General features: G+C 36.1%; 1 protein-coding gene across 1 annotated transcript in view; it reads right to left on the bottom strand.

Annotated features, from left to right (window-relative positions):
- The window catches only part of LOC145662569 (SID1 transmembrane family member 1-like), a 72,314-nt gene that overhangs the window by 15,040 nt on the left and 42,096 nt on the right, over positions 1-15,178 (bottom strand). Inside the window, exons 13-15 of the mRNA XM_081728256.1 lie at positions 9,363-9,473; positions 7,946-8,073; positions 7,323-7,433 (exon numbers count right to left, since the gene is read on the bottom strand). Coding sequence (XP_081584382.1) covers positions 7,323-7,433; positions 7,946-8,073; positions 9,363-9,473 — 350 coding nt within the window. The remainder of the gene's footprint in view (positions 1-7,322; positions 7,434-7,945; positions 8,074-9,362; positions 9,474-15,178) is intronic.

The following is a 15,178-nucleotide window of genomic DNA, read 5'->3' as shown; positions in this document are numbered from 1 at the left end:
AGATCCAAACTTAGCATTCGATTTACTAAGACATTTCCAATATCATAGCTTACTATTAATCTTACATCCTCGATTTATCGAGCCTTTTCAATGCCATGGCTTATGCAGTGTATCTTGAAGAACGAAAAAAAATTAATACAGAAAAATCTATTTTTAGAGTTACAATCAGCATCGTCGATTTATCCAGCCTTTTCCAATATCATGATTTGCCTCTTCGTCTGTCCGTCTGTATGTCATGAAACGTATCTTGAACAGAAAATAAATTACTATCGAAAAGTCAACTTTAGATTCAAAAATAATATAATTTATTTTCCAGTTTTTAATATCATGGTCAGTAAGATTTTTAGAGGGGGTTCCACAGGGAAAAAAAGGACGGGGAAAAGTATAAAAAATAATGTAAAATAAGGGCGGAAAAGGTGCTACTTTACTCTACCATTTCGTTAATTACTTTTTCTGTCTAACCGAAAACACTTTAATAGAAAGTACGTACACCTCTAATAATAATACAGTATAACTAAGTATATATTGAGTAGACTACACACCTATATTTTCACCACAAGAATTAAATTAAAAAAAAAAAAAAAAAAAGCTATTGTACTAAATTAGGCAGTTCTACAGGAAGCTGTTAAAAGTATGTCTATTTATGTTTTGAGATAAAATGTCTCGCAATAAACCTACGACGCTGCAAATTCACAACAATATATGACTGCAGACTACATTACAATTTAGAAAAAAAGTTGCTGAAAAATTATTCTCTCCATAAGAGGACATGGACAATGTCAATCTATTATTGTGTTGTACAACTAGAATAACATAAAATAAATACCTTAAAATGAAATACACTTTCTATTACGACGGAATAAAATGTTAGGAAGTAGCACTGAAAGAAGAGAAAGGAATTTGGTCTGATTGAGGGGATAAAGGGACAAAGGTCCCTATAACTCCAGAAATAGGAGGTTAACGTTTGATCGTAGGGTTGTTTTTCTCAACTGTTCCAGTTTGCCGTGTGTGAAATCATTATTGACAGATTTAAAGGAACAAAGAGTGTGTTTGAAATTTTGCTTCTTGCTTGAAAAGTCCGAAACTTACCAAATGATTCAACAGGCTTTCAAGAAAATGAAATGAAATATTTAAGTTTTACGTCCCACGGTTATGCCGGCTAGGCTAAAGGAGACGGTGATTATGATAAATAAATGAAATGATGGAATGAAAAGTGGGAGGAAACGGGAGAACCCCGAGAAAACCCACGCACACGATGTTTGTCCATCACAAAGTTCACTTGGTGGGAGCTGGGATCGAACCCGGGACCCCAGGCTTTCAAGAAGGATGCTATGAACCGCACACAAGTTTTCGAGTGGTTTGGGCGTTTTAAGAGTGGTGAGATGAGTGTTGAAGACCATGCTCATTCTGGGTGCCTTTCATCATCTCGAAACGCCGAAAACAGAAAATCCGTCAAAAAATCAACGAGGATCGTCATTTTACAGTCGATGAAATTTCAGGATAGACAGGAGTGAGTTGGAGTTCATGGAAGCGGATTTTCACTGAGGATTTGTAAATGAGATGTGTTGCCGCTGTTTGTTCCTCGCCTGCTCAGATAGAATTTAAAAAACTCGTCTGAATTTGGGCCAGGACATGAAAAATCAGACTGAAAACAACCCAAACTTTTTGACCAATGTCATTATAGGTGATGACAGCTGGTGTTACGGAATGACCTCGAAGATAGATATATATGTATGTATTTAAAAAAAAAAAAAGTCGAATGTTAAAACGATGATCATTTCATGTGTGTGTGTTCGTGGGATTGTGCACCGGAAATCCTCCCTCCCACTTCTCTGGTCACGGTGTTAACCAGCACTTTTATTTTGAAATTTTAAGACGTTTGCGGGAGGATGTGCAGAGGAAATGCTTCAAACTCGAGCGATCAGATGACTGGTTTCTTCACTATGACAATGCCTCCGCACATACGACATTGTCTGCAACTGCTATTTGGGCTCTCGGTGGTGGGCTATTGTTTCCCACCCTCCGTATTCGGCTGTCCTAGCCCTGTGCGACATTTTTCTATTCCCGAGAATGAAAAAATCTAAAAGGGAAGCATTTTGATGATGCAGACGACATAAAAAGAGCTTCGCAGAAGGTGCTGGACGATATCAAATTTGAAGAGTTACAAAGGAGCTTGAAACAGTGGGAAAGAATACTGAAAAAGTGCATCGCATCTAATGGAGAGTACTTTAAGAAGGCTGACAGAATTTTGTAAAAAAAATTTAGAACAAATTATTTTTTTTTAGAACAAAAGTCCGGTCCGGTCTTTTGGTCCCCCCTGTATACTTTAAAGTAAACTTCACTAATTCTGCAATGGAATGCGCAAATAAAAAAATCCCAGATATACTTTTTCCAAATATCGATAGATAAGAATTACTTTAGTCTGCCAGCACTGTACAATCAAAAAACACAGATACAGAAAATTTGCACCCGAAGAATGAGCAACCTGCTGCTCGCGTTCAAACAACTGGAACACTCGTTTCGCGGGCTAGTTGTAAATGCACCTGATGCAACCACACAAAAACTAGTAATGCATGGATTTAATTAGTCCATCCAAACCACACGATTGGATGACAGTCTGTGAAGCGAATTTGGGTTTTATTCCCAAGCAACCTAAAAACAGATGTTATGAAAGTTCCTTGGTTCGTGATATATCACTAAGTGATCAAATCAACATTCGAGAATAAAGTTGCTATATTTCGAGATACACCGTACGTACATACGTATCTGTCACTGAAGATGAACAATCCTTGTACATTTCAAACATAACTGCATCGAAGACAAAAGAACAATGACAGAAGAGCACTTTTTATAGATCATTACGATTATTATGAGAGCACGTAGTAAATAAACACTTTAGTTACTAACGGGAGCACTACTGATATTTTTTTTAACATAGGTTTTTCACCTTTATGTAGGCCACGTTATTTAAATATATTTTCTTCATTTATTTTTTCAAAGTTTAACTTCACTTAAAAGTCTCTACATACATCGACTTTTCATTTAATTTTTATGTAAGATTCACACATATTTCACGTGTATGTATGATTTCTCGAAACGAAATTGCTTTAAGATAGTAATATTATAAAAGATAAAACAATAAAACAACATCAGAACAAGATATCGCATTGAAGAAGCTACGCATATAAACAATAATAAAAGACAAAAATACGATACACAACTTTTATTTCTATCTTCAAAATATCTGATAGACAGTGGTTAATACCTCAGTATGTCAGTTCTACAATCGTTAAATTAAGTAAAGTTCGAATTCTAATCAGTTCGTTCATAACTCACTTCCAAGTCATATATTCGACCACAGTTAACGATTAATCAGAGGTTCTCAAGCAATTTTTATTTTTCGTACGTTTATCCATTACGCGCTCTTAAACGCATATATTTGTCATCGGGTGATGTCTCATTTACAGCTTTATATCCGAAACATCATTAGTGTATACTTTATTTATGTCATAGATATCCCAAAGTATGAATCTGAGACAATCTGATTTCATAGTAGAGGAAACGACTTCGGAGCTTTAACGTAAGGAAAAACTTTATTAAACATTTTATTTTATTATTCTTCTACAAATGGCATTAAATAAATAGTATGTGCCTATTTGTGTTACGTCTAATTTTCTTTCAAATGAAGCGTGACTTATTTCGATATGATATTATCGCAAACAGCATTAATGGCAATAAATGTATGTTATTATCCTGTATGTTTTATTATCACGACTATTATCAAATAAATTAGAAGAAAAAAGATATATAAAAGCATAAATCTTATACGTAAAAGTGGATGTACACAGAATAGACTTTCTGAACACAAAATACAATAAACTCAAAATTTTACAGAATAATTGGAGCCAATGGGCGTCTATTAAATTTGAAGTCTGTTAAATAGCGATTCATGAAGAAATTAAATGTCGACTGAAAGCAGGGAATTCGTGTTATTATTCAGTTCAAAATCTCTTGCTGTCGCGAATTCTGTCGAAGAATTTGAAGCTTAAAATATATAAAACGATAATCATACCTGTTGTTCTATATGGTTGCGAACCATGGTCGCTTACTCTGAGGGAATAATGTAGACTGAAAGTATTTGAGAACAAGATCCTGAGACGAATATTGGGACCCAAGAGGAACGAGAATAGGGAATGGCAGAAACTTCATAACGAGGAACTACATAATTTATACCGTTTACCAAACATTGTTAGAGTCATCAAATTTAGGAGGCTTAGATGACCAGGTCATACAGCCTGATGGAAGAAAGTAGGAACGTTTTCAAAGTCTTAACTGGAAGACCAATCGGAAAACGAACATTAGGAAGGCCTAGGGGCAGATGGGAGGACACTATTAAGATGGATCTCGCAGAAATAGGAATACAAAGTAGAAACTGGATCCAGTTGGCCAAAGATAGAAGTCAGTCGAGAGCTTTTGTGAACGCGGCATTGAACCTTCGGGTTCTATAAGCCACAAAGTTATTATTTTTTTCAGTTAGTTAAATCGCGAACGTTATGAACAATATTTAAACATGGATATTACATTTGGAATCTTGCGTAAATGCAAACTACAATGTAAATGTAAAATACCATATTAATAACAAAAGACTCCTTAGAAATGCGTATTAAAAGGATGTAAGAAACTCCCTAGTTTCAGTTGCTTTCTCGCTGACTGTTGTTTCTTACTAAATCCAGGGTCTAAACTACCTGAAATGTTCATAATAGTCAACACTTCCGGATCAATTTGTCTGTTAAATTTAATGACCGTTGATTTGAGATCTATTAAATCAAGGAGGGTTTACTGTAGAAGGAAAAATTTTGATGTTAAAAGATCGAACAAACGGGGGAATGGAGAAAGTTCCTTCTTACCTTCAAATAAGTACGATGGAATAAATTAAAAATAGAAGGAATATACTCGCTACATTGATTTTTTTCTGGCAGAGTATCTTAGAACTTACCCTTTTTTACGGTTTTCTATGCGCCAGCAATGCTACGCACATTATCTTGAATAATTTTACCTTACTCATCTATAAATTTACTTGATACATATTTTATATACAATTGTTATATTTATAAGCAGATAGTTATAAAAATATTAGGAAAATCCATCTACATCAACACGTAATTTTTGTAATTTAGTCATACTAACATTCATGCAAAGCAACTATCTTGTATTAGTCCTGAGTTGGGTGGTAGTACGTAGTGAGCGAGGCGGTGTAGTACAAATTCGTATGTGGAATAAGTAGAACGTTTCTGGTAAAAAATAAGAGATCTCTCCGATTTTCAAAGGGTAAATTGTGGTACGCGGGCCGCGGACTCCCGGAGGGTGTTAGATATTTCGAGAGAAAGAAACAATGTCCAAGATGACGATGGAATGCAGAACTTGTGACAATAGACATAATCAGATATCAAAAACAGTAGACAGAAATCAAGCACAAATGACATGTTTCGTACGTAACAACATCTCTAAAATAGGTGTATTTTTCGAAAATTTACACGGTGTTACTTCATTTTTCTCGATGTAATTGCTTCTTGAAGTTTAACGTCCCTTTTCACAACTGTGGCCATATGGAACGTGAACTCGCAGTTTAAGGTGGAATTCGAACCATCGTAATGGGTTTATTTTTTTTAATTCACTGCCATTGGGAATTGAACCAGAAACTACTTGCACTATAGGCGTACGTGACAGCCACTTAGACCAGTGGAGAGGGCTCATTTTTCCCGAGGTCTTCAAAGAGAATGCATTATTTGTTGGAAGTGGAATATTGTCAATTTAATGCGTTAACACAGCCTTTAACCACAAAGATTATCTTATAGAGTGTACGGAATGCTCTGAACTTATTACAAAGACAGAAGAAACGGCGAGAAGTACTAGTGGGCAGGCTTTTTTTTTAAGATTCTGAATTTTTATTCTGGGTATCGTTTAATTCAAGCCTCACGTGGCTGTATTGTTTTGATTCAATTTACCAGACAAACAGTGATGATGTTAAAGTTAGAGCTTTTATCAAGCAGTTTTTTGCTAGAGCAACTAATGATTATCGTATGTACGAGGACAAAGAAACGCACAGTGAATCCTTCAATAAGGGATCCAGTCTTGCTGGTAATAATAACTAGAAGCAGTCGCGTGATTGCTCTTGAAGTATGTGATATAATTATACCCAGTATTGAGGACAAGATTTAATGTTTAGATAATATCTGTATTTAGTTAAATATTTTCCTCAGCATTGTGAAACATTCCCAGAAAAATATTTTCAGGCGACCATTAAAATGATATATCGCGCAAAAGCCTGCATAATGCTTCAGAAGCGATAGGATCTGTTGCAGTTAAAAATAAATAAATAAATAAATAAAAAAGAAAATCATGCACGTCTTCTCTTAATCTGTAGCAGTATTGAAAGAAGGTGGTTACTATTCAGTGAATTAGTGCATTAGAAATGAAATGAAATCTTTAAGTTTTACGTCCCATGGTTATGCTGGCTAGGGTAAAGGAGACGGTGATGATGACAAATGAAGGAAATCGTGGAATGAAGAAAGTGGGAGGAAACGGGAGAATCCCGAGAAAACCCACGCACACGGTGTTTGTCACCACAAAGTTCACTTGGCGTAAGCTGGGATCGAACCAGGGACCCCGTGCACCAGAGGTGAACGCTCTACCACTGAGCCACCGCGGCTTCCATTAGTACATTAGAAATGTTTTCTTTTCCCTTAGCGTGAAGAAATAAAATTCCACTTTATACCGATATAACTTCCCTCTTATGAAATGCAAGAGCGCCACTGAAGAAACATCAGAATGAACTTCAATACATTTCCTGGTCTACTCAATCCTTCAAGTTAAATGTTACTAAACATCTAAGGCCATCTTTCGAGCAGCGAGTTGATGTGGGAGACCCGGGTTCGATTCCCGGCCGGCACTCATGTGGTTCGGATTCCACGTTAATTAGTAGGTCCCGTCTCATATAGCCTCGCTACTGAAAGGGACGTTAAACTCAAAATCAACTCAACTCGAGCAGCAAGTGTGACGCAATTTCCTTCTCCATCATTTGTGACGCAACTCAGCACTGTACTGCATGCAGATAAACGATTCGCGAGTTATACCTCTCACTTCTACGACGAATATAAGCTGTACTACTGGGTAAAAGTGGTCAAACTGGTAAAATTGCATTTCGTTAAGGTGTCTTTCAATATTTTGATAACTATGTACATATACACTCTGAATAACAATCGGCAGTTGAAATATAGGACAACTAAATATAAAACATAGCCATCACAAGTGCCGGTACTTACTTTCCAAGATATTGATTTATGGAAGAAGAAATACAATGCTGCAGACCAAGAGGCAATTGCTAATACAATGTAAATCAGCGGCTGGGTTAAAATACGTTCTCTGTGACACAGCTGAAACATACAAAAATATACATTACTCACACAAATGATACGCAAGTGCCTCAATACAGTATATTGTTCAACAGAATCAAAGGAACGAGAAGTAAAAAGATAAATTGTATTGAAAATATTTTTAGAAGTAACTTTCCTTCTGTTTCTAAAATATATAGTGTAGTGGTTACTCCTATTCAACTACTAGAACTTCTACACGTAAGTAGTTTCGAAAGTCAGTATCCACCCTTATCTGTCAAACTAGTTAAAATTTTATGAGAATAGTTGTTAGAAAATATATATATATATATATATATTTGACATCAGTGTATTGTAGCACACCACATTTCATTGCCGTTTTCTCGAAGAATACGAGCCTACAAATACTTAACATCAAACATCATTCTTGTCATGATCATTCAATATTTTAAAAAATCAAAAATAAATACACAAAAGTAATAACAGAAAAAATAATCTACACATTTATTATCTCGTTAATTCTAAGATGGTTGGATCGTATAATCATTCCATACCTTCATTACTATATAAAACATAGTGTACAAAAGGAGATTGGCCATAAATATTGAGAGAAGATATGTTGCGAAGTCCTCTAAGTGCTTCATTATCCCAAAAACAATCAATCCCCAATTACAGAGGTTTCCTGAAATAATTGTAAAACAATTTTTTTTAATCTACAGACAAGGTCTATATTATGTCTACAATTTTATATATACAAATTCAATTTCATGCAAACAGTAAAATATATAAATACCCAAATAACACACTTTATTTTTTTTTTTTTTTTCGTTTTAGCATCGGAAATTCTTTTCAATTCTTTCCATAAATACTTTTTTCTAAATACAATAATTTAACAAGAAACTCATTATAAGCCTATTTATATGCTCATTTAGACACTTCCAACATAACATAAATACACCTACACTTGCATATAAATCACAGGAAAACATGGTTCAATAGAGGTTAGAAAAAGAAGAAAACACCTACTTGGCATATTAACAAATTTGAAATAATAATATTTTAACAAATCGTAACTCATATAAAAAAAATGCACTGGATAACACTTTAAGAACATGCGTTGGTTTCTATGAGCTCTTAACTTGAATCTACAATAAACTGTTAATTTAGCTAAATTTCATGTTGAATAATTAAAAAGATAGATACTAAAGCTTAAATCTACACATAATCTTGAAAAAGGAACATCAAAATTCCATCTAATAAGACTTTAACGCATATAGGACGATATATGTACTGAACAGTACGTTAAAATATAAACGCTTGGAAGTGAAAAAGAAATGTCACAATTTGATACAATCTTGTTTGTACGAATGACAGCATAAAATTTATGACACCTGTTTTCAAGACTTCTATAAAGGAAGTTTTTGAAGTTTGTATCGGATCTGTATTTGCCTCTTATTACAACAAAATGAGAAAACTGCATGAGAATAATCGACACCAGGTATTGAACTTAAAATACTAGGATGTTAGATACATAAATTGCACGGTAGGGTGATCAAACAATCGATTTTTAACGGGATTTTGTATCCTCTTCGTTATTCGGTCCACTGTCCCCGCAAATTGTTAACGGGACACCAAATGTTCTGCTTTATGTACTAGAACAATGCAGAATTCTCTTTTGTTAAGGTAGAATGAAATTTAATACTATGTATACATTGAATGCAATAAAACGACATTTATTGTTGATTTACAACAAAATGCCTTCAATTCACACAATAATTGTTAATGTAATATAGAGTTCTGACTTACAAGAGATGAACCAGCAAAATGAATGTTTTTTTATTTATCTATATTTAATTGTTGCTATTCTCTTCATTATCACCCTTAAAAATGCGTACTGGAAACGAAGCTAAATTCCCTGGCATTACAGGTCACATATAACTGATAGAATATTTAAATTAAATTGTCACTTACCTAAAATTAAGAGAACCATTCGGTTCGGATACATGGGTCTAAAGCAATGAGAAGGACCTGCTCTAATATCGTTCACTAAAACTAATAAAACACGTCTAAATACACCTAAATCTGCAATGAAAGAAAAACACTTTTAGTATACTTTCTTAATCTTTCACACAAAACAAACATAATTTGAAATTACAAAGCAGTTTCAATCCTCGCTTAACATTTAAAAGTTCTTATTTTCACATTTATGTGGATTTATGCAATAAAGAAAAAAATATTTTTGAACTGACCAATTACAATAAAGTGTAAGTTCTATAATAAAAGGTTAAACGAGGATTGCAACTGAAGACCAAATACCGGAAATAACTTAATTCATTTTCACACCTATTTCGACAGAGCAAAATATTGCGAAAAATTGAGTTTGTTCTCAGACATTACACACACATTCCTACTCTACAACATAAAACAAATCAAGTTTTGAGACATATTAACAGTTTTATTGTACACAGGACTACATTCACTATGAATCGACCCGCTCTATCAAAAACGAAACAAAGTAGACAAAAAGAACAAACATGGACTGGGTGAGTTTTGAAAAATATTATTTACTCACTACTCCTGAAAATTTGCTGTATTCCTCCTTGTGTGTATCAACTTATTTTTCGTAAAATACTTGCTTTAATTTCGAAAGAATTACCAAAACAATAAAGAAGGTAACGAATAAAAATGTAATAAAGGCAGGAGGAAAATAAATAAGGATATTTCTTACTTTAAACTATCCAGATAATTTTCTCCATACTACTGACTAAATTCTATAAACATATGTTGCAAAGATAATGCATTTCATTATCTGTATCTCCGAAACATGAGATAAATCTGTTTGGCAATGCTTTCCGAGTTAAAGTTATGATGTCTATCAAAGGTTTTAGAATAAACTAGCTGAAATGCCGTTCTTCGCACGGAAAAAAATAGATTTACGGAAAATATTTGAAAGGTATATTTGAATTCCCCCTTCTCACAGAATGCGAATTTGAATCGAAATGAAATTATATTAACCCAGCCTGACCCAAGTGCTATGTTCTAAAACGCACTTCAAACGATGAAGCAGTTAATCTTTGTGAAAAATGTACTCCTAACCTAACACGCATTTCAATCAAAAAATGATTATTAAAAAAATTGGAAGTGGAATTTTCCAAACCACTTGGTTTGATGATAAGAATCCAACTCGTATCACGTCCTACGATATTCTAATATCCATTTCAAATGGTTCAGCCATTTCCCCGTGATGACGAGACAGATAATGTCGATATTATTTTTATATATTGACAAACATATTACTGAAATTTTCCCACTTAGACGTGGAACTTTCGAAAACGCTGGGGCACGGGTCCATTTATTTTTAATGAGTTTATATGCGAAAATTAATCTTCTTAACATATACAGCTAGTAACATATTCTACTTTTGACGTTTATGGGATCCCTTCCCCCTTTACGATACACATTTCAATGAAATAACATGATAAAAATTCGGAAAATGTTAACTATGTTCCAAAATTCTTTTATAACATTTTCAGCCGTTTTCACATGATGAGACAGCAAATGTCGATGTTATTTTTATATTTTGGGAATCATTTCATTTTCATAAGGGAATAACAGCACTATCTTTAGTATCTGTATCTCTGCTGAGAAATCTGCTGTAACAGTCACAAGTCTTCTATAGCAAATCTGGAAGAGTGTTTTGAGTTTCACAGAAAGTAAACTTTTTCTTTTGGAAGTAGGTGGAGATGTAAGTGCAGAGAAGTGGAGGTAGGTAGAGGTGAACGTGTAGAGAAGTAGAGACAGGTAGAGGTGTAGGTAGGTAAGTAGGTATATATATATATATATATATATATATATATATATATATATATATATATATATATATATATATATGTGTGTGTGTGTGTGTGTGTATGTTTAGCTGACTCAACATCAATGATGCGTGAAATATTAAATTCTTCTACAGGAACAGAAAGCCTGTGCTGTCTTAAATGGAGTGAACGGTGAGTCACATTAGGATCTAAAAAAGACAGATCTCTTACAATTTTGTACTTGAAAATATCTAATTTTTGAAATTATACAAATTAAAAAGGTAACCAAGAAAGTTCTGTCGCATTTTCACCCACTGCCTTCGAACATCAATATGTTATCTAACACGTACCTGGAAGATCAAAAATAGTCCTCATCAGCATCGACGACCTTCTGCCAACGTTCTGGAAGGCCATCGATTCCATCACGGTAGAACTTGGTGGGCCGTGAAGCGAAGAAGGTATCAAATCCATTTTGCACCCCTACTAGCGATTTGAACTGGCGTCCTCTAAGGTGATTGTCCAAGGAATGGAACAGGTGATAATTGGACGGTGCGGATGCAATACTGTTTACCATCCAAGGTATAGAATGGTGTCTCAGGTCATCCTAGCCACGTGGAGCTTAGCGTTGTCCTGTAACATGAAGATTGCGATTCAGAAGTGTTCTGGGTTTATCTTGAACATTGCTTAACTGTTGACAGTACACCATTGCACTGATGCTCTGACCAGCTGGTAGCAGTTCCCGATGCAAGATGCCGCGAGCAGTCCACCAAACACACAGGACTTCCTTCTGATGCTGTGCTGGTTTCGGCTGTTTTGGAACCGGTTCACAGGATGCTAACCAATGATGACCGCGCCGTGGAGCTTCGTACAGGACCCATTTATCATATGTCAACACCCTGTCCAGAAATTGCTCCTTCTTTAGACGAGACAGCAAAGAAACAGGTGTCTGCTCGTTGCCTTCTGGTCGGGAGTCAAATCATGTGGGACCCACTGACCCAACTTGTAGTGCTTCCTAAGTTGATGGAGGTTCTGCCGAATGGTTTCTCCACTCACACTGAATTGTAGTCCTAGTTCCTCACATGTCTAACCACTGTTCGCCTCAAGTGCTGCCTGAAGATCTTCATTTTGTATGTGTTGGTCTTCCGGCACGTGGTGTGTCTTCGAGTGTTTCGTCACCGTCCTTAAACTTGTTAAACCAAAGGCCTGGCATATTTTACGCCCCGCTGCAGCGGCATTTGACCGCGGTTTGAACTCGTACAGCATACACACCTTTATGATGCTCCGTGGAGGTCCCATTTTCAATCTATCCTTACGTAAGTTCACGGTGTAACTGAACTGCCACAACCAGGTAATATGTTGGATATACCCACATCAACAACTGACCTTCGCCTTATCTCCATTCGCATTCAACTCACGGTGTGAGGGCCAATTGAACACAGACCTCCACAAAAAGTGACAGGAACTTTCTTGGTTACCTTTACAGAATGCAGTGACTGAGAAGTAAAAATTCCAGTTTCTGTTGTTTTGTGAACCATATCTCTGTTTATCGCAGATGATATCTGATTCTAAATCTAACGTCACATTTTTGCTAACGATAAGTACTGAATTACCTTACGTCGGTGCATTTAAATAGGTCTAGTTTTTCATATCGATCCATATAAATTGTCGTATAGCACCAAATAGATATGAAAACAAAGAAGAAGAAAAAAAAGAGAGAGAAGTTTTCACGTTTGAAATATTTTCAGCAAGGACTGATACTGAATAGCAATCGCTAAGAAGAAAGTCAGTTTGCACTTTACAAAAGGATCATTTGGCGACTTCTTCAGTTTCTATAGATCTCGACTTTGCAAGCTTGGCCTGATGCAGAAATTCCATCCTGTTTCCCTTGTCTCTTTGGCCATAATTCTTCCCTGACTGTCCAGTTTGTGGGAATCCTGAACTTACAAGTTAAGAAGAATAGCCTATTCCTCTATTGTAGGAGTGAAATTACTTTCTAGTATTTTACGTATCTGGTAGGTAAGATCAATATTATATCTAGATTATAAACTTCTGTTTAATTTTTAATTTCGCTCCAAACAAACAGAAAAATGCACAAAGCACGCAAAATTAAAAATAATTAAACGAGGTAAAATAAGAAGTTTATGAATTCTGACTCAAGTGATTATTTCATCTGCAAATTTTCTCACGAAGACAGACATAGTAAATATTAACCAGTTAACTATTTGAAAATGAACAAGCACTCATGTTTTTGTCTGAAAGCTTATGACCTTTTTCCTATTCAATTTTTCTTTTCTTTTCTCTCTACTGATAGCCCTAACCAGCTGATGAAGCGTTTTAGCAAAAGCGCACATTGTAGTTTCCTAGTGATGTGGTAATGTTGTCACTGTTTTCTGGTTATTAAAAAAAAAAATCGTTCTCTCAGCAAATGCGTCCCTTTTATATTTAGGACATGACTGTTTACTGACATCTGTCACCTTTTTTGATTCAAATATCCACAGAATTAGAAGTAAAGCGTCCACGTGGTCCCGGGTTCGATTCCTGACCGGTGCTTCCCAATTTTCGACGATCACCCAGCGTCGTGAGGCAAACTGGGGAGTCACGTAACTGAAAGACGTCTAGAAAGCTGCTGATACGCCGGTTAGTGACGGAGCAACGCAGCGCGCTGACCACGTGCTAGTCGCTAGGCTAGACGTAGTACACCTGGTCGCTGACAGATGGCGTTGGAGCTGCTCAGGCCGTAAAAATGGGCTGTTCTGCCAAGTGGTTTGGTTTGGTTTAGTTGGCTGACACCAAAATTTCCTCAAAATTGTAATCAAACACAATTCATACCAGAATTTTATACCACGGACATATTCTAAATTGTATCTTATGAACATTTCGGAGAAGAATGAAGTTCTGCTCTAATAAAGTACATTATCAATCAAAATATTTGGTCTAGGAATTAATTCGTGCGGGTGGACAAGAGATGGCGCAACGAACGGAGCGTCCCACAGTTCCGTGTATCCACACATGTGTTGCAAACCCCTGTCATCGCGTATCGTTCGTAGTATAGGGCAGTGGATTAAAGCGTCAACAACACCAGTTTGTAGTTAAGTGAACATGGCGCAATTTGTGCCTGATAAAGTGTTTTTGCGGGGTGTCCTGCTGCATTACTTTAACATGCAGAAAAGTGCGACTGAAAGTCATCGTATTTTGGTGGAAGTGTATGGTGACCATGCTCTTGCTAAGCGAACGTGTCAGAAGTGGTTTGCACGGGTTAGAAGTGGTGATTTCGGCTTGGCAGACCAAGAGCGAGCTGGACAGCCAAAAAAATTTCAAGACGAAGAATTGACAGCATTGCTAAAGCAGGATTCGTGTCAAACGCAGGAACAACTTGCAGCAGCATTAGGCGTTGATCAAACAACAGTCTCCAAACGCTTGAAAGCCATGGGAATGATTCAAAAGATGTCACATTGGGTTCCACATGAATTGAAAGACAGAGACGTTGAAAGACGAAAAACCATTTGCGAATTGCTGCTTCAACGACAGAGCAGAAAGGGGTTTCTGCATCGAATTATTACGGGTGATGAGAAGTGGATCCATTACGAGAACCCTAAACGAAAAAAGGTCTGGGTGAAACCAGGTGAACCAGGTCCATCACAACCAAAACGAGATATTCACTGTGTAAAGGTTATGCTGTGCATATGGTGGGATATGAAAGGTGTGGTGTACTATGAGCTGCTGCAACCGGGTGAAACTATGAATGGAGAACGTTATCGACGACAATTAATGCGTTTGAAGCAAGCTCTGGCCAGAACACGACCAGAATGGGAGAACAGACATGATAAACTTATTGTTCAACATGATATCGCTCGCCCACATGTCGCAAAACCGGTCAAAACCTATTTAGAAAATGTCGGATGGGAAGTTTTACCCCACCCGCCGTATTCACCAGACGTTGCTCCTTCGGACTACTACTTGTTCGATTGCATGAACAAC

The sequence above is a fragment of the Thermobia domestica genome, chromosome 10 (genome assembly GCF_964235325.1).
Source record: "Thermobia domestica chromosome 10, izTheDome1.hap1.1, whole genome shotgun sequence".
In the NCBI taxonomy this organism is placed as follows: Eukaryota; Metazoa; Arthropoda; class Insecta; order Zygentoma; family Lepismatidae; genus Thermobia; species Thermobia domestica.
This window is presented reverse-complemented; position numbering and strand designations above follow the sequence as displayed.